General features: G+C 33.0%; 2 protein-coding genes across 2 annotated transcripts; one reads left to right on the top strand and one right to left on the bottom strand.

Moving 5' to 3' along the window:
* Positions 1 to 399: 399 nt before the first annotated feature.
* On the bottom strand, positions 400 to 25,690 carry LOC130621456 (E3 ubiquitin-protein ligase SHPRH-like). The gene is made up of 23 exons (XM_057436742.1): positions 24,452 to 25,690; positions 23,973 to 24,057; positions 22,861 to 22,931; positions 20,263 to 20,966; positions 19,290 to 19,394; positions 18,975 to 19,095; positions 18,161 to 18,358; positions 16,973 to 17,610; positions 16,329 to 16,526; positions 15,940 to 16,076; positions 15,639 to 15,696; positions 13,327 to 13,445; positions 12,440 to 12,523; positions 6,515 to 6,597; positions 6,315 to 6,388; positions 4,419 to 4,559; positions 4,028 to 4,129; positions 3,649 to 3,717; positions 3,321 to 3,521; positions 2,350 to 2,532; positions 1,733 to 1,911; positions 920 to 1,006; positions 400 to 622 (listed from the first exon to the last, which is right to left on the bottom strand). The coding sequence occupies exons 1-23, from the start codon at positions 25,287 to 25,289 to the stop codon at positions 571 to 573; spliced, it is 4,527 nt and encodes a 1,508-aa protein (XP_057292725.1). The 5' UTR covers positions 25,290 to 25,690; the 3' UTR covers positions 400 to 570.
* Positions 8,061 to 9,865, top strand: LOC130621458 (acid-sensing ion channel 2-like). The gene has a single exon (XM_057436743.1). The coding sequence runs from the start codon at positions 8,071 to 8,073 to the stop codon at positions 9,556 to 9,558; it is 1,488 nt and encodes a 495-aa protein (XP_057292726.1). The 5' UTR covers positions 8,061 to 8,070; the 3' UTR covers positions 9,559 to 9,865.
* Positions 25,691 to 25,891: the final 201 nt, after the last annotated feature.

Raw genomic sequence — 25,891 nt, 5'->3', positions numbered from 1 at the left:
TAACATAAAAATAAATTCTTGGATGTAATCCAAAATCTTTATATTCCATAATATTCATGTTACTGTCATCCCTCATACTGTTCGTAAGAATTAGTAAAAAATTTCGATTTAAGTAAAACATTTAAAAATGGGAAGAAAAATAACAAATATTGTGAAATGAAAAGCGAAAAATAGAACTCTTTGTGTCTAAAAATCACACAGAAACAAAAAAAAACGAGGTTCTAACTAGGACAAAAAATATCTACCTTTCGATTCTCGCAAAACAATATAACAAACAGGTCATTTTTATGTATATTTAAAATGGCAGCCGAGTTGCGGTAAAATGGGTTCTTGAAAAACCAATAATTAGTGAAGGGAAACAATGAAATATGACGACGCGCATAAAAAAGATGACATGTGTCAGGAAAATCCCATGTACTTATAAAATCTTTTTATAAATAGAATAAATATAATATAAGAATATGCACATAAAATTCTAAAAACTTCTTCGATTTTACATTCAAGCATAACTTAGTTTCGCGCCAAAAATGTAACCAACATAACATCGCATCGTGCACTTGACAGACAAGTTCAAATGAACAGCGAAGTTAAATCACCCACGGTTAAACCAGTGTTTATATTTCTAGAAACAAAAACAAAAATTATTTTGTGTCAATTTGACTCGAATGTTGACTTGATTTTCACAAACACCAAAACGTCAAAACATTACGCCCAGTACATAGAATTAAAAACGCGGAAAACAGAAAACCTCAAACCTATAAATTCCTTTAAAACGCAATATTAGGGGGTTAGTGACAAATATCTTTCATTAGAATTCTCTTACGAGAAGAGGGAGGGGGGGGGGGGGGGGGTTAAAAGAGTTACCTTATTTGGGGAATCTTCATTTTGAAAAGTGAAGAAATATTCTAAACAGACTCACCGTTCAATCTGCGTTCTAGTCTTCAGTAAAGAATACATTCTTTCCTCCACGGTGCCTTTTATTACAAAACGATGCACATATGTCGCCCTGCAAACACGCACACAAGATTTTCACAAAAACACGAACGAGTGCCATATTTCGCCAAATATTAACGCAAAATATTTTTTGCGAAAGATTGTAATTGCAATGTTTTTTAAGGTTTTCACATCCGCGGACGTCCTGTTAGGAAGGGTGTTAGCTTTTTTTAGCAGTCAGAAAATTCATCATCAAAATAAACGAACATTATGCAGACATCAACTTTTTTAGTTTTGCTTAAAATTTATCCGGAAAGTGACTTTACAAGAGGCGTAGCCAATGGGGGTGAGGGCCCACTTTAAACTAATAGGGTTGTCTCATACACAATTTACTGTTTTTGTTATTATTACATTTTCGTCTTTTTCACTAAAATTTTATGCTTATTCAAAAATTTAGCGTGCAATTTCAGAAACATTTAAACCACTGTACCAGTTCAAAATTTATAAACCTCCAGATGATTTTCAATTTCTTTAAAATCAATTGAGTAAAATCCAAAAGGTTCATTCTTTTCTTTTAATATATACTCCGGAAGTTTCTAACAAGCTGGCATCGTTAAAAAAGAGTCAAAAATTCATTCTAAATTTAGATCCCAATTACATCTCGAATTTCCCTTTAATTCGCAAAAACACACGCCAGAAGTAATTTATTTCATAAGCATAAATTAGTACATGAAAATATGCAATTTTGCGACTTGCGAAACTCAGTAACTGTAAAAATAAGTACACTTAAAGAACTTACTTTGTCTGTCCAATCCGATGAACTCGCCCAACAGCTTGCAATTCATCACCCGGATTAAGAGCTGGCTCAACAAGTATAACATGAGTTGCCTCGATTATATTCAATCCTCTAGCTCCTGTGTGAAGCAACATCAACAAAACATTAATGTCGACGCTTTCCTTGAAAGACGACAGCGAAGTCTAAATCGTAATCATGTTTATAGTCAACCTAATGTATTTGCATGAAAAAATGAAGACGCCAAGTTTTATTACCAACGAGTTTTCGTAACAGGACTGTCAACAGACACAAAACTTTTTGCTGAATATGAAATACAAAAAGGTCGTTTCTATTTGTCTGCATTTCCCGCTGTGTATCATAAAAGGCTTACGAGCTTTTTTAATGGGGCATGCGCACGCTAATTTCGTCAAACTCGTGAGCTTTTTGCGTTGTAGCGGAAAACAGTCAAATGGAAACTAACCTAGCTGTATGGAAGTCAAAATTTAATGAGGAAAGAGGGAGGGAAACATTTAGAAAATTGAAGCAACCTTAGGTTGTGAATGTTTCCTACTACAAATGGCTGCAAGGTATGACAGTATTTCATAGAAAATCAACAGCAAACAAAACACGAGAGTTCAAACCTGAAAGTGTTTCGCACTACCGTCCAATACTTTATAGAGGATTTCGTTTTCGCGAAGAGCAGATCCGATGTGCTGTAAGACATCCATCCATTTTGAAAATACAAGGATCTTATTTCGGCTATCTTGCTCGTGTATCCATTTGATGCGTCTGAGGACAGCTTCGATTTTAGTCGAGTATCCACCCTAAAAACGTCCATGAAAATTTAGTATCAGAATTAGCTTGATGCGAATCATTTAAAAACAGTTGACTGTCGAAATAACGGACACTTCAAATAAATGCAAAAGCAGGAAACTCTTATTAACCAACAGTTTATCGCTGCATGAAATGAACTTTACTACCAGGGATTTTCTCTAATTAGCGGACAGGAAAGAAAATAATATGCTGTACTTTAAATATTAATTTTTATGTTGCATATATATTTTCTGCCATACAGTTCTGCCATAAAAATATATTTTACTGGTATTTCTATTTTCTCTCCATTCTCTCCATTCGCGCATTTTCTCTCCCTTAAATAAGCTGATAAGATTGGGTTTACGTCCGTACGTTAACGCTTCTAGAAATCCGTTTCCTAACGAATTAAAACGAAACAGGACTGTACAAATAGCAGATATTTTTAATTAGAGGACACCTCTGACTAGCAGACAAAGTGTTTCGGAATTAGGGAACCGACAGTACTTCGCAGGTTGTTTTTTTGTAAATAGGAGTCCTTTATTGGCAAATGCATCAGTGGAAGTTGCAGAATACATTTTCATTTCAAGCAAAAAATATCAAAAAATATCAAAAAATATTGGGGTATTGGGATTTATTTTAAATAAAAAAACAGTCATCGTCTAAAATAACGTATACTTTTCACAAATGAATCACTTTGTGGCATTTTTATGGATAAGGAAATTAGTAAAGATCTCGCGAAATTTCATATATTTTCAAAAATTACTTCTTGCAAATCTCGCAAAGTAACACACAAAACTACCTTAATAGATACACCAGCGTCGAATCCTTCAGGCTTCTTTAACTTGGTCACAACAAATGACACGTCGTTGCTACTAGTTACTGCGCGACATATCGGACACCTCAATGACGCCTTGTTGTTACGTACATATACAAACGACCTGCTTTGTAGTTGGACCACGCACTTGCAGCATATGCAGTGGCCACACTTGAAAACAGCCCACTGAAATATAAACAGCGAGGGATGTGAGCAAACTAATAAAAAAACACTACAGTTATGTAACTCTGGGTATTCAAAGTGTAACTCTGGGTATTTAAAGATAAAAATAAAAGGTTCTGTGAGTTATTACCTCGGCTCCGAATTGCGAGACACATATAGGGCATGTCTCTGGATTAAAGCCGTCATGTTCTGTCTGAATCTATGTTATACGACAAAAGAAAACATATATAACGTAACAAAAACATTAACACAATCTAAATAACTAAAATCTTTCAAATCGTTAATAGTGCCCCTATTCCCAAGAAAATTTCCCTTAGCGTTACACACCTAATAATTGAATTAACCAGGGGCGTTTTAGTGATCATATATTAAACCCCCAAAACACCGTCCTTCCCTGGAACGTAGAATATGAAAATGGGTCAGCTTTTTATTGCTGTGTAACACAATTATGCGCATGCGTAGCGCGAATTATTCTTTACAACAACTTAAGCGGAAAAAAAGAAACATACCTTGGCTAAATTTTGAAGATATAAGAGTTGGCTCTCCTTCACTTTCAATTCGTTACGAGCAATTATCTTGTCAGATTCGTATGTTAGTTGGGCTGAGTGAAGCTAGATAAAGAATGTATGGTGAACACATTTATTCCCGCCCAAAATATCGAAGTATCTTGAGTATGAAGGGTATATAGCAATGACAATCTGTTTTATTTACTTTCTCCTGTTCAAATCCACACCCATGTAAATATCATAAAACACAACATGAAACAACTAAACCAACGCCCTTTAAATGACGCAACAAGGTTGGCAGGCAGTACAACTTCAATGAAGCAACCGAGTTAGCAGTTGTACTTTAAATCAAATGAGTGTACCAAGCAAACGCAAGTAATAAAAAATAACAAACCTCGTGTTTCTTAACAACGTATGGTTTACTTTCAATGTCTTCTTCACACTCGAAAGGAAAGCGTAACCTCATTGTACACATGTCCAACTCATCGAGTGCTTGCACCCGATGATGGCAGGATATGTACATACTCCTTATACACTGAAAATAAAAATAACAAATAGTTACTAACTAGTCGTTAGCCGGCAAATTCTTCCGTCGCAGAAATGTAGATAAAAGTATGTATTTTAACTGTTAATATCTAGAAAACTATATTATAAAAGTATTAATCTTAGTTTTCGGATTTTATTCTATTCTATTCATCATTATTTCCGCAGACAGACATCGATAAAAGTTGCAGTAAAATCTTGAAACAAAAGCGCTGATGCTTGCACCTGAAATAAATGACACAATTCACAATTTCCCTTGAAGGTGCTTCGTAGTCAACGATACGCAAGTAAAATGTTATTTTATCCCCTGACTTCTTCATATGGCGTTAAAATATGGCGTTAAAATATGGCGTAAAATATGACCCAGGTTGACCGTAATAACATTTGGAAAGTTATTTTAAAATAATGTGTTTTGAAAGTCATGCAAGGGTAACTTTCTAACGAACATGCATTATTTATATAGGAAACACAGCACAAAAAAGAAAGAATGTAACGAAAAAAATATAAGAAATGAATCTGTCGGTTATCACTTTAATAATAGCCGTCGTCTGTCTGTGTGTCCGCGAAAGCTGCGTCCCGTAACGGAAACACGAAAATTTTAAAATGTGCACTAATACCAAATGCGATATATTTTTGTCCACTTTGTTGCGACCGGTAAATTTAAAGGACGGGCGATCCACGTGGATTTTTCCACGTGCTAACGACTAGTCTATATTATAATACCCGTATACCTCTGTCTGTCTGTCTGTCTGTCACGCAAAATGGTAGCTTAGCTGCGCAATAGCGAGAAGCACGCAATGCGGTATAAAAAGGAGGGGCGAACCCTTGGATTTTCCACGGGCTAACGACTAGTTGTTATAGAAACTTTGATGAAATTACACAATTTAAAAAGAAAAATGACTATTAAAGGGGATAAGAAATGATTCCATAAGCTCAATCCCTGTACCTTCTGAAGAATGTCGTGTAATAAACGGACCACTCACAAGGTCAATGTGCTAGAAATTATACAAACGTTAGAACCACATAGACATCTAGACAACAAGCTTATAAATAATTAATTTTCTATGATGAATTTGCTACTTTTTTTTTATTTTTATTTTGTAATAAAAGAAAATTTTTTTTTTCGTTATTCTTTTTAGCTGTTAAATAAGCTACGGTCTGTAAAATATGTTAAATAGCAGTAAATCGAAAGTCTGTTTTGACGAGGGAACAGAGACAACACGAGGAGCTGTATTTGTTAAAAAATGCTATGTTACTAGCTTTAAGAAGGTAATCAATACCTCTAAAAAATTTTAAAATCATTGTTCTTTTTTCGGCTGGTTTTATGTGCAACAAACTTGTATGTTTCTATGCAAAATTTCGAAGGTTATAGCTAGCTAGCTAGTTCAAAAACTTTGAAGTTTATTTTATAAGAAAACTTGAGTTAAAAACAAGGTAAGTGCTTATATAGCATAAATCATTTTCAGTTATATTTGAATACCTAATAATATATTTAAGACGATTTATGTTGTTTTTGTCCTCAGTGATCAAACATTTTACCGCCATTAGCTCGACTTTCGTGTAAGCCATGATTGAGACCAACAATATCAATTTAAATAGAGTTTTAATGCGCACTGAGATGAGTTCAATCTCCTTCTCTATTTCTAATATCACGGTTAAAGTGCCAAAACTGTTCTCTGGATATTCAGATTATGTTAAGGAACTAAACCTAATACAATCAAGAGTAAACAAAGTTATAGCTACATACTTTGAACTCTTTTTTCAACATCTCTTGATACTTGATGTGTTCTTTACCTTGTGTCACAATATCTTGTTGACATCCTGAGAACAATGGAAACAACATGTTAATAATCACAAAAGCATGGTCGAATTAATTTAGAGTAAAGTATGGCAAAAGAGAATTTGGATTGTAATTGTTTTTTTCAAAAGAGATGTAAAAGTAGCTACCATAATTTTTCGCAAAGGATAAAAATGTCTTCAATACTCTGTCTAATTCAGTTTCAGATCGAAGACCACTTGCTGTTGAGTCGCTAAATAACAAAACCAAAACAGAAATAAAAATAACAAAAAACAAAAACAAAAATAATAATAATAAACAAATAGAAATATATAGTTAATATATAATATATACTAAATATCATATTCTTAATTTTTTTGTGATATAGCAAGTAAAGCTTGCTGTTGTATAAAAAGTCGCTGATCTCCTGTACTGGTAACTAAAATCGAATGTAGCTACTTGTGTCTAATATTACTGCAATGTAATCATGCTGACTAAACAGAATCTGGTTTTCAATCGTACCTGTTTATCTGGATATCAACTTTGGTAAGAATGGCGACGATGACAAACAGAAATTTTGTAAACACGAGTCAATAACTATGAAATATTTTTTGTAACAAAATAACGTACATAAAACTCAGTGAGTTAAAACTAAATACAAGCATTTCTGAATGACTTTAACACAGAAATATCTTTGAAACTTTGTTTTAAACTTTGGCTAAAATATTTTACCTTTTTTTCTGTAAGGACACTACTACAAAGGGCATATATTCGCGTGTTTGCATAACTTTCGATAAATAAATTTCATTTTACGTTCTTAATCGAAGGGGTCACGGTGCGATTTGTTCGGCATATTTCTCTCTTTTTATCATGCAATGCAGCAAAATTGACAAGAAAAATTGCTGACGAAATTAAATCGATTTGATTTGATGCAACGGTTACAAAGAGCTCAAAACATGTCAATATATCGTTATAAATATCGACAGATCCCATAATTTGAAAAAAGAAAATTGTTAAAATAGGAAAGCCGATATAACCTTGTGAAAGTCGATATAAGACAAAATCAGTTTTAATTTATAGAATAGTCGTTAGCCCGTGGAAAATCCACGGGTTCGCCCGTCCTTTTATACCGCATTGCGTGCTTCTCGCTATTGCGCAGCCAAGCTACCATTTTGCGTGACAGACAGACGGGCGGACGGACGGATGGACGGACGGACAGACGTATACGGGCATTATAATATAGATAGCAAACCGATATCTCTTGAGAAAAGAATTGATACTACTTCACCCAATGAGTTCAGTGGATTCCGTTTAATTACTGTATTTAAAGTTTTAAAGAGAATATTTGAAAGTAATTATCATATGCTACACGTTATCTTCTACTTCACCTTAAGTACTGGACAGTATGCTATAATTGTCCACAACATTCGGAAATACTTTTACGCAACATGTTTGATTTTCGACAACGTGAAAACATGTAACTCGAAGAAAAGTAGGAAAATAAACAAAAAATATAGGGAAAAAAAAGAAAGATAAGCAAAATAAATTTGGAAGCACATAAAAAAATAAATGAAAAAATAATTGTTTTTTTGCGTTACAACGTCTCAATTATGAACAAATATGAACAGATCGTAATATTCCCACCATAAAAATTGATGTTTGTAAAAAACAGAAGTTCGCTAGTTTCCATCAACACATGAGAAAATAGGAAGCAAAATAAATCACCATGACTGAAGAAAACAAGGTCCAAAGCGGTTTTGAAACATCTGACTGCAAATCAAACGACTTATATTATCATTTCAGCTCTTTTGCTAGCACCACAACAGCCCATGGTATATCGTATCTTGTAAGTTCAAGAACTAACATATGCAGATTCTTATGGATACTTGCTATCTTAGGATGTCAAATCGGTTTATGGATTCAAATAACTTCCCTCCTAAACAAGTATTCATCCAAGCCAACCACGTCAAAGATATGGCTTCAAGAAGAGGTCGCGCCTACATTTCCAGCAGTGACCATCTGTTCGTCAAACATGATCAAAAAGACCAAACTGACAAAATTATTTGAGGTTTTGAACATAACACTTGGCACAAACACATACGATGATATCGAAACAACTGTTGGAAAGGACGCTTATTTATCGATTGATTTCAACCATTTTACCGAATATTTAGAGCACGTTGAACTTTACGACAAAATTGGCGACGTGCTCATCGAAAACGCCGACTACATGTATCAATACGGACATGGCTTCGATGAAGTGATAAAATCTTGTCAATGGAAGCATATATATGATTGCAAAAACAAACAAGCTTGGAGGCAGTTCTGGCATTACCAATATGGAAACTGCTACACTTTTAACAGCGGATACAACAGCACCAATCATAAAATCGAACTTCTTAGCGTTACCGAAACTGGAAATGAAAACGGACTATCTGTGACAATGTACGTCAACCAGTCTGAATTTTATCCCAACTTAACTCGGACGGCTGGCATCATGCTGCACGTGGACGAGCAAGATAAAAAAATAGACTTACAAAACCACGCCTACAGTCTTGCACCAGGCTTCGCGCACGAAGTCACCATAGAGAAAAAACGCTACGAGCGCGCTGACCCATTCCAGAACAACAGCTGCAACAAACACTCTCAAATCGACGTTGGCGTCAGATCTCATGGACAGAGAGTCTTATCAAAATATTCAAAAGAGTTATGTAAAACTGTATGTTTTGCTAGAGTACTGATTAAAGAGTGCGGTTGTTCTGGTTATTGGTTACCTTCTTTGGATAGCAACCTCACATGCAAGCACGAACATTTTGAGTGCACCGGTAATATTTACCTGTACTACAGGAATGGTAGTTTACCATGCGCGTGTACGAATGCATGCCATGAAGTCAAATATGATATAGGGATATCAAGCAGCAAGTTTCCAATATCGCAAGAAGTTGTACGAAGGACGATAAATGATGATTTCGGTATTGAAGATGAAGACAGCTTATTAAAAGTGACTCTTTACTTTAAAAGTTTCGAATCCGTAGTGATTGAAGACAAAACGTACTATGAGCTCGAAAACTTAATCAGCGACATTGGAGGACAGATTGGCTTGTGGTCAGGCTTCTCAGCTTTGACGTGCATAGAAATTATATATTTTCTTCCAGGCTTTATAGTTGCTTTTAGCTGGCTTTGTAAAAATAAGGTCAGTAATGCTAAATGTTAATGGTTGTTACACGAAACCCGAGTTTTGTTACCAAGGCTTGACGAATCTCAAAATTCCTAACATAAAACGCAACTAGCATTTCTACATTATTTATATTGAAAATACAATATCTCATATTGTACATGTAATAACGGCGCGAACTTTTTGGAGTCTGGGTACTGAGAGAAAACAACAACAAATGTTTACCTCAAAAATCAAAAAATTTTGAAAACAAAGCTACGCAAACCAAGATTTTTTTTGGTAATTTCGTCTGTGACATATGAATGAAATTTCATTGTCCACAACTTTCTACGATGACGGCTATTAAACAAATCTATAAAAATGTTTCGTATTTTATAAAACTAAATTTATAAAAAAAATAAACACACGCAAACTAAATTAAATACTTAATATTCACGATAAATTAACTATTCTTTGTGTCCTTTGTCTTTTTGTTTATTTGTGGGTCATGCATCAGTAACTCTTGAATTTTTGTCACGGGTTTTATACCAAAAACAATTTAATTGTTGTCTAATTAATCTGAGATTTTTTTTTGTATTTTATTTTCTTTTTGTAGCATGGTTTGAAATTTTTCACTAATGTAAACTATTATCGCACTGAAGCATCGTACAATATGACATATATTTTTTCGTTCTGATATTTTTATTTTTCACGCATTTAGACTGTAAAAAAAAACAAGCTAAAAATATCCGAACTTAAAAAATGTATGCCGTATTATAATCTGTACCGAGCGATAAATAAAACTTATTCAAAAGGCAGCTTTGCCTACGGTTATGTAATAAAATTTATGGGAGAAATATGCGAGTTGTGTGGTCGGTAACACATTCAGCGAAATAATGTGTTGACAAGGTCATACATAAAAGAGTATCGATAACAGAATGGTTGCTTTATACATCAACACATACAGCTATAAAACAAAATTAAAAAATAACCTCCACTTTTTGATATTATGTACATATTATCAATCCACCTCAAAGGGAATAGCTACAATATATTTTAAAATTACTTTTTAATAGCCATATTTAGTATGCTTTTTATAATTACAATATTCCTCTGTGAGAAAAAGGAAGATGTCACATACAAACATCATATAGCAGCACAAACTAAAAAATACACGAACGCCTGTTACAAGAAAATCAGTTTGTGTGAATGCGTTAGTGAATAGAAACGCTTGACGTGATCGAAAGAAAAAATGCCAAAAATCAACGTTAAGTCGACTTCTGATGGTAATTACGACACAAAGACAAAAACGCCAGCTAGCTATACTTCAAAGAAGAAACCGAAAACTCTCAGCGCAGTTTTTAAAAAATTTGCTGAAACAACAACAGCCCATGGGTTTATGCATATTATTTCGCATGGCCGTCTGACAATCCGCGTCTTCTGGGTATTAGCGATTATAGGATGTCAAATTGGCTTATGGTTCCAGATAAAACCTCTGCTTGATCAATATGCCAAACGACCAACACAATCGAAAATAAGACTGCAACAAGAAAGTGTGTTAGCATTTCCACAAGTCACTATTTGCAATACGAATATGATAAATAATTTTATGATTTACGAACTCGACTCTCAAGTCAGCTTCACAGGCAACAACTACTTGACCAACTACACTGAGATGACCAACGAAACAACAGGGTTTGGAACATGGTACGACTTTGAAGAAGATAATACTGAATTCCAAGAGGACAAAGAAGAAATGAACTTGCAAAAAAAAAACTTCGAGATATACAGAAGAATGGCAGATATGGCCTTGTCTAACGAGGACGACGTCCATAGATTCGGACATAGTTTTAATGAAATGTTTGAAAAATGCCGCTGGAAGGGGATTTACGACTGCAAAAACAAGACTAAATGGAAACAGACGTGGCATTGGAAATACGGTAACTGCTTCACCTTCAATTCACGATATAATAACAAGGGAAAAAAACAGAAAATCTTCCATGTTTCGTCCACTGGTATGGATAATGGTTTACTTTTGACACTTAATATCCAGCAAAGTCAATACCACGAAATGACTCCAACTGCAGCTGTTATCATGAACATTGGTGATCAAGGACAACACGCTGACTTATATTCAAACAGTTACCATCTTGGACCCGGATACACACATTACGTATCACTTCGAAAGAAAATTGTACGACGTGCCGATCCGTTTAAAAATAACAGCTGTATCCAAGATGAATACACGGACTTGGGAATTCGATCGAATGGCGAGCGATATCTGGAAAAGTACACATCAAGTCTATGTCGTGAAACCTGCATTGCTCGAACAACCATACGGCTTTGTAACTGTACAAGCTATACTAGTCCATCATTGGACAGTAACAGAACCTGTAATTTGAACGATAGCAATTGTACCAACAGCGTCGCTCAGTTGGTCAGACAAAAATCGCTGAAATGTCTGAAAAAATGCAACCTTCCTTGCCAAGAAACGAACTACGACGTACAACTAAGCGAACAGAAGTTTAAATCCTCAGTTACGCAGATATCTATGGATGACAAAGTAAACATTCGAATATTCTTTCAAACGTTCGAATCTCAAATAATTGAGGAAGAAGAATTCTATCAGATCGCAAATTTGCTTGGTGACATCGGTGGCCAGCTGGGCTTGTGGTCAGGTTTCTCTGTTTTGACAGTTGTGGAATGTCTATTCTTCGTCTTTTACCTGGCAGCTGCATTGTTTAATAAATATTTTGCCGAAAACTAATTATGTACAGTGAATATTGAAAACGATATACAGTATAATTCGAATGCCCAGGAAAGTGAATATTGCATGAGTTTTTTAGCTATAGGTATATTCTGAAGGGACCTACCATTTAATTTGATATAGTTTTTAAATTATGAAAGTGCAATTTACTCGAGTACCACCGTATACACTAACCTTTCGAAAGTGTTGTATCCTTGCTGTGAAAATAAAACTTTCTCATAATTATTTATCACATCTTCTGCACTGCAGTAGCAGCACCTATAATACAAAAGGAACATCTCAGAAGTATTTTACAAATACATAAACTCAACAACGGGACAAGGTTACAAATACAAATATTACTAACACATAAGGCCTACAGATGAATTACTGAAAATTTCCGCAACAAGAAAGCATAGGAATGCATACACTACTATTCTTGTGTTTTTGCGATGCTCGTACAGAGAAATAAATAAAAAGAATGCCTTTTTAATTCACGTCAGTACGTCGCCAATTGCCAACGTGTTAACAAAATTCTTGATTCCCGTCGGAAAATTTTGCCAGCGTGGTTATTCTCTAAATTGGATGTAACTTGAACTTACGAAAGTTTTGTTCTTATTTTCTCTCTTTAATTTAAACTTGTTTAAACTTGTTCGTGTATGGGAACGTGCGATCGCAAAGCAAAATATAACTTGTTGAATTGAATGACATGTCACCTCGGGGTTATTTTTTGCCGGCATAAAATAAATTGAATTAAAAAGACTTGAAGGTGATAATATTTATAGCGTTATGACTTATTATCCATGGGAGATGTTTTTAGCAATTTCTTCCATGTTTTACGGATATTTTTTTGTGTGTCCTCTGTTGCCATCATTTTCTCGATCTCGCTACTAAACACACTCTAAGTGACTTTTTCACAAAATAAAGGAATGTCATACAGCGCAATGATGATATGCACATTCGTGTGAATTGCACATGCCAGATTCATCTTGCAAGCAAACACGTCAAGAAATAATAATTCTTTTATAAGCATCGACAACAAAAAGTAATACAACTGTTTTTCTAGCTATTCATTTCCTAACCTTGGAGTTTCAGATTGTTCAACTGGACGTAAACAACATTCTGCTGTTTCTTGTACAGCAAGCTTGCTTGGAAAAGTCGAAATAACATTTAGACTCTCCAACACACTTGTGCGGTACTCCTAAAAAATAGAAGATAAAAAAAGATTGTTACAATGATCAAACCAAACCACATATCTTTTATGGAATGAAGTTCCCTATATTGTATGTCCCTGTTCATTATATTTCTGGACAAGAAATAGTCTTACTTAAATCATTATTTTGATTACTACAGAACTGGTGGATCAGATCGCAGAAGTTTGGACTGTTTATTCAGTCATAAAAAATAACATAAACCTATGAGATCATCACTTTACAAGAATTAATTTCCTTAGTTTCTTACTGCCGAATTTTTGTCCCTGGCTTTTTTAAATACAAGCTGCCATTACGTTCAAAACTATGGAATTTTTAACAGAAGTCAGGCCTTTTTTGTTACGTCATCAGAAGCCTAAATTTTGCATAAAACACCAATGTCTGCTTAAACTTTAGTTCAAAACGACTTGTAACATTTTATTTGAACTTCTTTAAGTTTTTTTTTTACTTATTTCGGATGATAAAATGTAAAAAATTCGTCTGAAAACCTGAGGTCAGGTAAAATCCGAATCACGAAATCTTGGTTTGCCACATGTCAAAACGGGATTATTAAACAATTTTTTTTATATTCTCAATAGACCTATTTCAATATCGCCATGATTAGCCGTGGTGGCAAAAAACATTGCATGAAAACAAGGTAAGTTTAGATAAAGTTCAGGACGCCAAGTTGTTTACTAGCTGTCCTGACCTTAGTTATCAACAAATGTTGGTTTTATAATTTTCAACTGCCATATTGAAAGGATCGTAGTGGATAAAAGTATATTGAGGGTATTAGTAGTGGTAGTGTGACAAAAATTATGAATATTTATTGATATTAAGTGTGTATTTATGGCAACTTTAATCAAACGAACTTCTTGTTTCTTACTCCTACAAAAAGTTTATATATTTTATAATGGAAGTTATAAAATGTTTACCTAGTTTACTAAAACTTCATATAACTTATATAATTATAATTTATATATATTATAATTATATAGGTTATAAATATCTTCCTAAAAAAGTAACCCAGCTTTTCATAGCCAGATTTTATAGGTTGAATGTTATAGCTAGCATGTACTCAGGGATGATGTGCTGCCCAGCTATGTATCGTTATTATTGTAACACTCCCCTGCTATTCATATTAGTATTGTAGGTTTATCATTTCCTGAACATGTAAGGATGTTTATTTTATTTAAAAATTCCTTAACTTTCTTAGGCCATATAACTTATAGGTTATAAGTTATTGTGGGAAATCGATCAAGTACTAAACATATCTAAGAGAGTACTGCGCAGCTTACCTGGCTAAACATTATTGCATTGACACAAGATGTGACTTGAAACAAATCGTGAGCGGTTTGTTCATCTACAATTCTCTTAGCTTTTGAACGAACAACAAGTATAACACAGAAAAGCTATTATGTTAATTCTATAAGATTTGTCTAAGAAGAGCACCCCTTAAGAAAATTATTTTTATATACATAAGTTTTTGATCTTTGCTTTTACGTATAAATAAATTACAATACCCATAGTTATACTTGACATGGAATAACAATCTGGCAATACTTTAGAAATACTACCTATTGACAGAACATTTTGTGAATTTAAAAAAAAAAAAACAATTATCTGTAGCTGCAACCGTAACATTCTTACAGGGCATAATTTTTAAATAATCAATGCTCAAGGATACTTATGAGTACTATCATGGGTGATTGCATTGCATTGCATATAACATGATGAAGAACAATTCTCAGTCTAATACCACCAACCCAACATGCTTCGGATAGCCTTGGAGGAAAGGGATAGCCAAGTCATAATGTTAATTACAGATGTTTCAAAAAATATAAAATCCAAATCAGAGTCATAAGAGAAACAATAGCTAGCTAGCTAAACACTGGAAAAAAATATAAACCAGCAATTTTTATAAGCCCAATGGGTATAAAGTAAGTGCCATGGTTTATTTCTTTACCAAAAGTTCATAATTTGCCCATTTGAAAAGTTAATTTGAGAAATAATAAAGGTAAACAAACTATATGTACATCACTTCGCTGGAAAATTAAAATTGTCTCTAAACTAACCTCGTTTTCATGTTAGTATGTCTATTCCGGCTGTGTATTTTGCGGAATGGAAATGGATATTGAAATAGGTCTATTAGATAATGATAATTCAATTACTTGAAGCATGAAGATATTTCGTAAAATCCATACCTCAATTTTCTCCAGCTGTTGATTGAATATAAGTTGAAAACCATCCAGAGTTTTGAACCTAAACATAATTGAAGCATAAAAAGTAAAATTAGGAAAAAATACTAAAAAAAATTCTGCTTAAAAAAGCAACAGTTTCACCAATATATTTCCGATAACAAGTGATAGAGTGTCTTTTCCAAAATAAATATGCGAATCTTTTATGTATAATTGCGTACATCAAGAAAAACCAATACCCAGCTATAAACAGAACAAGAAAATAAATAAATAACATTTTAATACAACTTAAAAAGCAATAACTTACTTTCCTCTGATGTTAACATTTGATAAACCTTTCACTGCAGATAGTTCATCATTTAAGCGATACGACAAATCATCTTTAAAATTGTTATGTGCACAGAACAAAATAAGGTTCAACCACCATGGATTTTTAAAATCAACCTAAATCGAAGCAACAAAGTTACCATGAAATTAGCTGTTTTGCCTAAATGATAATATTTTCATTAAAATTGTACTTAATCCTGAAATAATATCTAGACATGTACAAATAAGAACAAATACTAATGGAAATTTGTCTAGTTAAAAGTTGTTCTTTCTAATGGCTTGAAAATAATATTGCTACAATATTGGTCGATTGCAAGTACACTCTAATATATCAATAAAATCAGATATACTCCATTTTTTACCACAGACCTGATCTTTGCATTTTGTAACATCATCATTCAGCTGTTCTAACGAAATCTTGTTGTTGTGCACTGCACCGTTAATATCAGCCAGATACTTCGACCGAAAACTTTCTGCATCATTCTTTATTTTATTAGTGTGATCACTGTTATGGCTATCGATATATTCATACAAGATATCGTGTAAATTGTGGAGGGTATGCAGTTTCTAAATAAAAATAAAAATTTTCAAGTTTATCCAAATATTTAGGCATACTTAGAGAAAAAGTAAAAAAGAGCCTACTAAAAAAAACTTCACGGTGCGCCAATGAATCCAAATTACCTTAATGGAATAAACTTTTGTGAGAAGTTTATATTATGATTGGAGAATTTCAATGAATTTTGCTGCCTAAACCAATCACTAATAATAAGCTTTGTCGTATGCTTAAAATTATTTTGTACTGTCTGGTATTACAGCACCCATGTTTGGATGTATGTCCAGATGGGAGTAATTTTTTTACTTCATTTACTGACCATAAAAACAAGTAATCCAATATGGTTTTTCTTCGACTGCTAATGTCTTCCTTTGAATGATATTTCACTTACCCTCCTAAATTCGACCTAAAGGAATTCTTGAACAACATTTGTCTGGTAAAAGAAACACTTCTGAGTTACCTGTAAAGAGTCTGTAGTCAAATCATTGTGCTCTTCCCACGAAGCAATAACACTATTGTAAATTTCGACAGCCTTTACATAATTCTCCTGCAAAATCTCAATGCCAGCTAATGCATTTAAAGAACATAGTAACTTTCGGTGAGCTTCTGCAGCTTCAACTTTAGCATTGGAGGTTAGTTTCCCCAACAGTTGTTCCATGGTAACACACTTTTTCTCTGAACTCAAATGACTATTTCTTACTACAGCTGGATGACAACAAGCTTGTCGAAGTTGAAGTAAAGGAGAGAGCAATTTACTAAGTGTTTGTTTACTAAGATCCTTCAATTGTAACGAATCACTTAAATAGGAGAAATCTTTGTTAAGATGATATTTCGTGCTTTCTGCACACTTTGCAGCCTGTTTTGCGTAGAAATGATGCTCCACTGCAGTGAATTGTAACCACGTCAGATATTCTGTCTGCTTTGGTAGGCAAATTTGTTCCTCCACGTCAACCTTGCAAGTCCTCCACATTACTTTTGACATTAGTTTAAAAAAGGGTTCATGGTCACCAGCATGAAAATGATCAAGCAAAGCTCTTTTCCACCAAACTTTACAAGAGTAGGGTCTCACACAGAGAAATAGCAACAATCCGTAAACATCTGAAAATAAATAAAAACAAATTGTTAACCAATAAGAAAAAAGATCAACAGACCCACTAAACGTAATAATTATTTAAGCAGTGAGTTATTCTTATGTATTATATGGGTTTAAAGTAAGACAAGGTAAAATAATGTAAACTTAATATTGCACATTTCGATTCACGAAACTTGATCACAAATAAACACTACAAACACACCTCATATTACATTTTCTCTAATGAAAATGGCTAAGCAACCTTTCTTATGATTTAATTTGTTTGTTTTTTATTTTGTTCACAGTAAATTGTAATTGCGTTTTAGTTAAGAATTATAGAAAAACATGTGATTTAACATGTTTCAACTTATATTTTAGATTACAGTGCAGATTCAATCAAACCTTGCAGCAACATCTTGTAGCATATTAAAAGCTTTACTGCTACTAAACTAAATACCTGGCCACAGAACTTTTATTCTGGATGCATTAAAGAAATATACTACTTTAGCTTTATATACATGTAAAAAAAGGTTAAACATTCTTTTTTTCAAGTGCAACAAAATATGAACAACTCACCTTCTACTGTTTTCTGCACGGGTGTTCCAGTTACACACCAACGATGAACAGCAGTTATCCTTAAAGCCATTTCTGCCACCTTTGTGCTATCTGATTCAACCATTTGTGCCTCATCAATACACATACGCCAAAATCTAAGTGCTAGTAACGGGCATGGCAATGCAGCATATTTCTTTTGATACCGTAATTTTCTTGAGGCTAAATGCAATGCAACGACAGTCAGATACCCAATGCCAGAAAGATCATCTTAATGTCAAATCTAACCTCAACCTAGATTTGTCAGTAAATACAGCAGCAACAAAACCCATACCTTTATTTAAGGTATAAGCTTATTTTTTAAATCAAAAAGCATTTTCAGCATAAGAGGAAAGTCATAACAAATCTGCTTACACAATCTTCATTATTTAACCATTATTCAATTCATCATTTAAAGAAATAAAAAATGTATTTGTTGCAGTAACTTTAAATATCACACACAAGTCTTTTCCTTTCCTTTTAGCCAGTTTAGAAGGCTTAACAGGGGCTCAAACAACATTGATGGTCAATCAGAAGGTATAAATGTTTAAACATTTCACAGAAAGCCTAAGAGCTGTGAATTGGATGAAGAGATATTAAAACAATAAACACAAAAAAATATACAATTATACATGCTTTTTTACATTTTTAAAAAGCATTTGTTTTGATAAAGTGGAAAGTTTCATACTGAAACAAAGGCACATTTAAAAAACATGAACTTTGCATATACAATGACCACTAAAAATAGAAAGAAAATTACATATGATTTACAACATGTCTTTTAGATGCTTTTCCTTACCCTGATCTGCCATAAAGTAATAAAAATCCAGCCGTAATGTACCAAAAGATGTAATAATTAAATCGTATTCTGCCAACATCTTCGGCTGCAAAAACTGATGATTTTTTATGCCTCTGTAAACCTAAAAATGTTAACAAAGGCAATGTAAAAAAATAATCAAAAGAAACAATGCGTTACTAGCATACACTGTATGATAAAGCTGCAAAATATATCAGTGCATTTAGTTAGATCTTGAATAAATCATTCAAAACCATGTATATCTAGAGCTGAAAATTGAACTGTACATACTGAATAGCACGGGGAACTGAAACTTACCATAAATTTAAATTTCTCTATTTTAACATGCTTTTGGACTTCATCCACCCATTGAGAAAGTAGCGTGTCAGGGCACACAATGAGAGTGCAATGAGTGTCTATCATCTAGAATAAAATTTCATCTAAACATCTTTTGAGTTGATGAAAAACACCTACTATGCAGATAAACTTTTGCTACACTCCACACATATTTTGTAAACTTCCATGCCTATTCTAGTCCCAACTCATATGTATCAGAAACTTTTTATTGCATACTTGATATATATTCATCAATAATAATCAACTTGCCTGCTTTCCTTTTCTACTTAAAGGTAAACGCACAATGCACTTCAAAATTAGATGTTGTACAAAAACAAGTCTATAATTTATTTCCCAAGTCTTGCTTATTTTAATGTTTCTAAAATAAGGTGTTCAACTTAAGAAATAATTCATATAAAGAGATGTCCTGTATTATTTTACATATGGGAAAATAATGTGACATTGTTCACATTATTGAAAAATGAAAAATTGAAAATCAGGTGTAATCCGAATTACACCTGATTTTCAATTTGCTGTAATATAGCGTTCTTTGTTTTTCTATAGTCTTTAAACACCAAATGCACAATTCTATTAAATACCAACGTATTTTTGTTTTACCAATAAGAAGATGCAAAATCACATCGATTTGATTTGTATTTTGTTACTGACAGCGTAATCAATGTAAATTTGTCACTATCACCAGAAAAAGTTGCCTTGGGTATCATGGCATCAACAAATTGAACTTTTTACTATCAATTATAACATTTTTTTATTTCTCTTATCTAATTGAACGTAAATGCAAAAACAGTATCCTAAATTGCAAAATGTTACACTTGCACCATTATTATGCTAAATGTTTATTGTGTCTCGCCTAAAAAAAATGTTTATTGAAACGTATAAACAACAATATATTGAAGAGGCTTAAATATTTGTTAACATAGGGAAACATTTCTACCTCTTTCATGGCACAAGTTGGGCATTGGTAACTGCTGACATTTAAATTCATGTATCCAGTACATTGTTGATGCATGACATTTGTGCATTCAGTGCATTTAACTTTGTTGTGATTGTTAATACCTTTGGGTAAATCACCGCAAACAAAACATTTGCAGAAATATAAATCATCAAAGGAATCCTTATGAGTGTTTTCTTCACCTAAAATGTTTTCTCTACATTTTTGGGATTGCTGATTACAACTTTTAAGTCCACCGTTATCTAATCCACTATCTGATGATTGAATGCTCCCTTTTTCAATGTCCTCTATGTATCTCTTACTTTTCTCACAGCATTTATCCACCAAATTAGAAAGGACATCTTTAATGATATCAAAGTCAGTACTTTCCTTGTCAAGATTGATTACATCTAGTGTCTTACATTTTTTAACCAATATCTCATCGTTATTTGTAACTGATTTACGTTTTTCAGCACGGAAACAATTAGGAGCATTTTGAATACCAGTCACAACTTCATTGCTTGAAATATCCTCTTTTTTACCTTCACTGCTTACATTTTCACCTTGGATAATGTTTTGTGGATACTTCAAATAACCAATAGCGTTATCAACATTTCTTTTCTCTTCTTTTGGATCAGTGAGTACAAGTTTGAACTTTTCTTTAGCTTGATTGTTTAGTATGCATGCAAGTACTTCCACAGTTTTACCTAACAAAAAAGCAGGGTAACTGAAATATTAACCATTAACAAAGCAACAATAATCGATGAAATACAGTATTCTTAAATAAATTCAACGGTCACTTGGTCTTACAAACGTGAAAAATTCTTAAACCAAAGAGCAAAAGAGTAAATTTCGACAATATAACTGATGTCTGTGATTTTAATATCTTAAATAGAGAAATGCATTGCATTTTACATAAAAAATTTAGTCCATAGAAGTCCATAGAAAACTAAAAAAAGACTGCAGTAACACCATTTTGCTAAATCAACATAAGGATTTATTCTAGTTAGTTAACTCCAAAGCTAAACATAAAATATGCCTTCGTGATATCTTTAAAAGATAGGAGAACAAACTCTATTTTTTCTATCGTATTATTCTTGAGACACAGCCTATGCTTTACTCAGCTTATAATTTGAAATCTAGCACTTTAAATTTTCAACAAAATAAAATTAAGAAACATAGCTTTAGCTACAGGTAGTACACACAATTTGGGAATAGAAATTTAAATGCTGTTATATTCTGTAGCCTTAGATATTATTTGTGTAAGAAAAAATTTATAGGAATAAAAAATGGATTAACAACACTGAAAACACCCAAAATACTCTCTAGCTATGTTGTTTGATTCAAATTGATTATGATAATTTATGCGAACTTAAAAAACAGCTAGTTTCTATGCATAAATCTACCCTAATAAAAATATATGAAGATGTCTTAAATTTGTATGAACAAAAGTTATACTACTATACACAAAACATGCTTCATCATCATCTTTCTCGGCTTAATGTCCGTTTTCCATGCTAGCATGGGTTGGACAGGGCATATTAATGACCCTCTTCCAATCTGATCTAGACTGTGTTAAATGTAAACTCAACTTCCTCTGTATCAAGTCTGTCCTTATAACCCCCTGCCAAGTCTTTCTTGGTCTGCCTCTGGACTTTGCCCCAGGAACTATTAAGTCTCTACACTTTCTTACCCAATTATCCCCCTCCATTCTTTCCAAGTGCCCCAGCCAATTCAATCTTCTTATCTGGATAACATCTTTAATTCTACGGATACTTAGCCTGCTTCTTAGCTCATCTGAACTCTTTCTGTTTCTCAGACTGGCATTACACATCCACCTAACCATTCTTATATAATTCCTTTCTAAACAGTCAAGACCTTCCTGCTTCACTGCCCATGTCTCACTACCGTACAACATAACACTTCTTACACAGGCCTCATACAACCTACCTTTTAACTCAATTGACAAGACCCTGTTAGTCAACAAAGGAAGTAACTCTCTGAACTTTTTCTAAGCAGAACCTATCCTGCAAGTAACACTTATTCCAACACCCCCTTCACTGCCCAACATATCATATGCTTGTTCTAATAAAATCTTTGCAATCAAAAAATGTATAAAGTTAGTGGAATAAAGTTGTAATTTGGATATTTTGCCACGCTGTAAATTATTCTTGCTTTGGAGAAAGTTACATTACATCAGATTTTACGGGGGGGAACTTAATCGAGGAGCACAAGCATTAAATTTAAGAACAATAGATATAGGGCAAGTGGTGCTTTTAAATTTTAGTTTATTCTCCTTCTTATTTTCTATATTCCTACACTAGATTAAACCTTTATTATCTTCCCTAAATTTTAAGGAAATTTTGCAATTCTTTCTAGATCTCCTAAATAAGTAGACACTCCAAAAAGTAAAAAAAAGAAGGTGTGATGTCATGATACAACTTTTATATGTGAGAAACAAAATATTCAGTACCAATAAAATCAGAATATGATTTAAATTAGACAAACTTATGTTTATTAGATGGGTGAATTTAGTGCTTGTATTCTTGCTACAAGTTCTTTTATACCAGTTGTTATGTAAACGAATAATACAAACTTTACCTAATCCCATTTCATCTGCAAGAATACCTCCTTTTGGTAACACTTGGGACGTTGGTTTCCTTTTCGATAAACTAAACATTATAAAAGACTATATATATATATTATATATTTTAAATTACACCAATTAAATCGCAGTATACAGTACACAAAGGCATTTTTATTTATAAAATGTTGAAAGTCAAAAATATTTTCAAACTTTAGAATCCTAATAGATTGATGGAAAATAGATATAGTTAATATCAGATTGTAACATTAGGCTCAATTGAGCATTTCATAAATGGTCTTCTAAGACAACATAAAAATGGTGGCACCCAGAGAAAAAAAACTCAAAGTCTAGACCAGCTTTTAGTACTTAAGATTAACATTTTATTGCTAGCTACATAGCTACCGCCAGGAATTAAAAGGACCGCTCAAGTCAACTATTTTGGTGATTTAATGGTTGTTGCAACAAACGTTTTTAACATGAATATATCAAAACTAAACGAAAGCATCTCAAATAAAATCAATTACCTACTAATCAGACATACTTAAAATGGTTTACAAAATTCTGCCCCAATTTTGCCTTTGCATAAAACATTGCTGGTGACTTTGTATCTTTGTATTTTTTTTGTGAAATTCGGCTTATTTTCTTTACTAAAAGTTGTGCCTCAACAAGGCCTTTATTTTAGCTATATTATACTGTCTATTTTAGATAGCTTGACTTGATGCTCTGGTAGCCTAACAAGAAAAATGCAAAATATGCACATCTAAAGAAATAGCTTACAGGTTGGAAACAGGCAATTTTGGATTTGGAAATTTTTTTTGTTTCACATCCTGGAAAAAGACTAATGAAGTTCGTCTATTTTAACAAATTTCAATTTTGGTACCTTGAAATAAAAACTGATATGTGAATGGGAAACAAGGCAGCAGTTTTACATTGTTTTTATAAAATATTAAAGAAATTAAATCGCATACGTGAAGTAAACTTAGGTATGTACGTGATCGAATACACGTTGTATAATGTAAGCGTTTTATCCTGTGGGTAGTTTTTTCCTCATTGAGGGGCCTGCTTGTAGTGTTGACCAGAAAGACAGGTATGACTGTAGATATAAAAATAAAATCATGAACCATACGCCGTGTTATAAGGGTTAAAGTAGATCTTATTTCCATCTTCGCAGATAATTTCTTGCCACAATGAATGAAGGTCTGTATGATTCTCTGTAATGTATAAAAAATATCTTTTGAACTACCACAAAACATAAAATACACATCTAGTAAAATATTTTCCTATCTTTATCCCTGCAGAATTTTTAAATTTTTACATTGTAAAAAATATTTTTATTTTTATTTCTGCCACAGGTAGAGTGGCTAAATGAAAAAAAGTGTCAATTACATGTTATTGCTCCTGTGTTGGTGTTGGTGCTGAAGTCCCAATCTATTTTCTACTTGGAGAAAAGGCTGAGAGTTTTGCATTGCCTTGCACATTTAGGCTTGTATGCCAGAAATTGTTTCTAACAACAGCATTTTAAAAATTAACTCGTACTATATCTAAATAATATGTAATTATCCAGTATAGTTTTCTAAAACATATTTTCACATTCACTATGTTTACCTGATTCATAACAATTGTATCTCTCTTTGAATATCATCCAATGGATAGCTTTTGCCTGATATGTTCTCAGAGATGGAATCAGTAGTTCATGTTGATATATAAAGCGCAAATCGGTTGATTGTAATTCGTTACCAACTTTATTGTCATCAGTGATTGGGTAAATTTGATTGGGAATATTAGAAGCTTTATTTATGTCCTGCTTGCATTTGTTATTAAAATAACAACGAAATTGTGATGTGTGATGATTTTTGATGTATTGGTATAGATCATGAACATCCTTTTTGATAACTGGTGTAGATTCTTCATATTGCACACAGTCATCTTTTAGAGAGTAAAGGTACTGCAGTATTGGTTTCACAGTACTGTCAGTACCTGCAAATATATTACTTGATAATTTTGTTACAGAATCAAACTCGTCTGCATTTTGAAAGGCTAAATCTTCAAGTACAATGTGAATACACAAAACCTGGCTTGCATCAAATTTCAAAATTAAAGATATCTTTCCGTTTCGATAATTTTTGTCCAGTGATCTTAAGAAATAACTATATGTATCTAGTTGTGCAGTTAGAATGTTCCCATTTGGAAAACAGTTTTCTTTCCCTTCAACTTGGTCTTTGCAGGTTACTAAAACATCATAAATTCCAGAATTGCTACTTTCAAAAGTTAGAAAAAAGTCATTTTCTTTTTCATGTAAATATTGTATCCAATGAATTCTTTGATGGGTGAGTTTAACTTCTTTATGAATAAGCGGCAACTTCTTTAGCTGAAATGACCCTTCCCTTTTCGTAGTACGCACTTGAAATGTATAAGAATTTGGCTGACTTGATTTCATTATCATAAACTATGTCTAAAGTCTAAATAAATAAAATTTATGTCAAATCTACAGGTCAAATAAATGACCTATGACAAAGTCTCACACATTATATCCATATATTTTATTAATGGTAGAAAAACTCAAGCTTTTTAAGCCTGCTAAATCTTTAAATAAAGAAGAATGGCATTCTTAGTTTAAGTTTCAAAAAGCTTTGCTAATGTATAGAAATATTGTATACTAATTGATCCGTGGAAAAATTCACTTAGGCAGAAAAACAATCAAGAAGATCAGTTTAAAACAAATCCAAATTTTGATGAAATAAGCAATGACCCGTCGATATATTGGTGGTCGATATATGGGATGGTCGATATATCGGGTGATCCCTAGTTCCCCACGCAGGAGATGACATCAGTTATTTCCACCTGTTTCTACACTATTTAGCCTTAAACTTAAAATCGCGCTGCAATGGCTCCACTAATGTTAATATACTTTCCTTTGACATCAATATTATTTGAGTGTCAAAGTTTGGTAAATTACAGAACAAATTTATAGGTGATGTTTTCCTGACTTTGTTAAAGAAAATTGTGATGAATATAACCTACTTTGCAAAAGTCACAGACAGACAC

The sequence above is a fragment of the Hydractinia symbiolongicarpus genome, chromosome 12 (assembly GCF_029227915.1).
Source record: "Hydractinia symbiolongicarpus strain clone_291-10 chromosome 12, HSymV2.1, whole genome shotgun sequence".
Taxonomy (NCBI): domain Eukaryota; kingdom Metazoa; phylum Cnidaria; class Hydrozoa; order Anthoathecata; family Hydractiniidae; genus Hydractinia; species Hydractinia symbiolongicarpus.
The sequence above is the reverse complement of the archived record's forward strand: the minus strand, read 5'-3'. Positions and strand labels throughout refer to the sequence as shown.

Bases quoted from the DNA above. Each gene is read 5' to 3' on its own strand.
- LOC130621458 (XM_057436743.1), top strand. From the start codon at position 8,071: ATGACTGAAGAAAACAAGGTCCAAAGCGGTTTTGAAACATCTGACTGC.
- LOC130621456 (XM_057436742.1), bottom strand. From the start codon at position 25,289: ATGATAATGAAATCAAGTCAGCCAAATTCTTATACATTTCAAGTGCGT. The intron at 6,389-6,514 runs GTAGCTACTTTT...CATTGTTCTCAG, and splicing joins ATCCTTTGCGAAAAATTATG to GATGTCAACAAGATATTGTG. The intron at 1,007-1,732 runs GTAAGTTCTTTA...GCGTGTTTGCAG, and splicing joins CATCGGATTGGACAGACAAA to GGCGACATATGTGCATCGTT.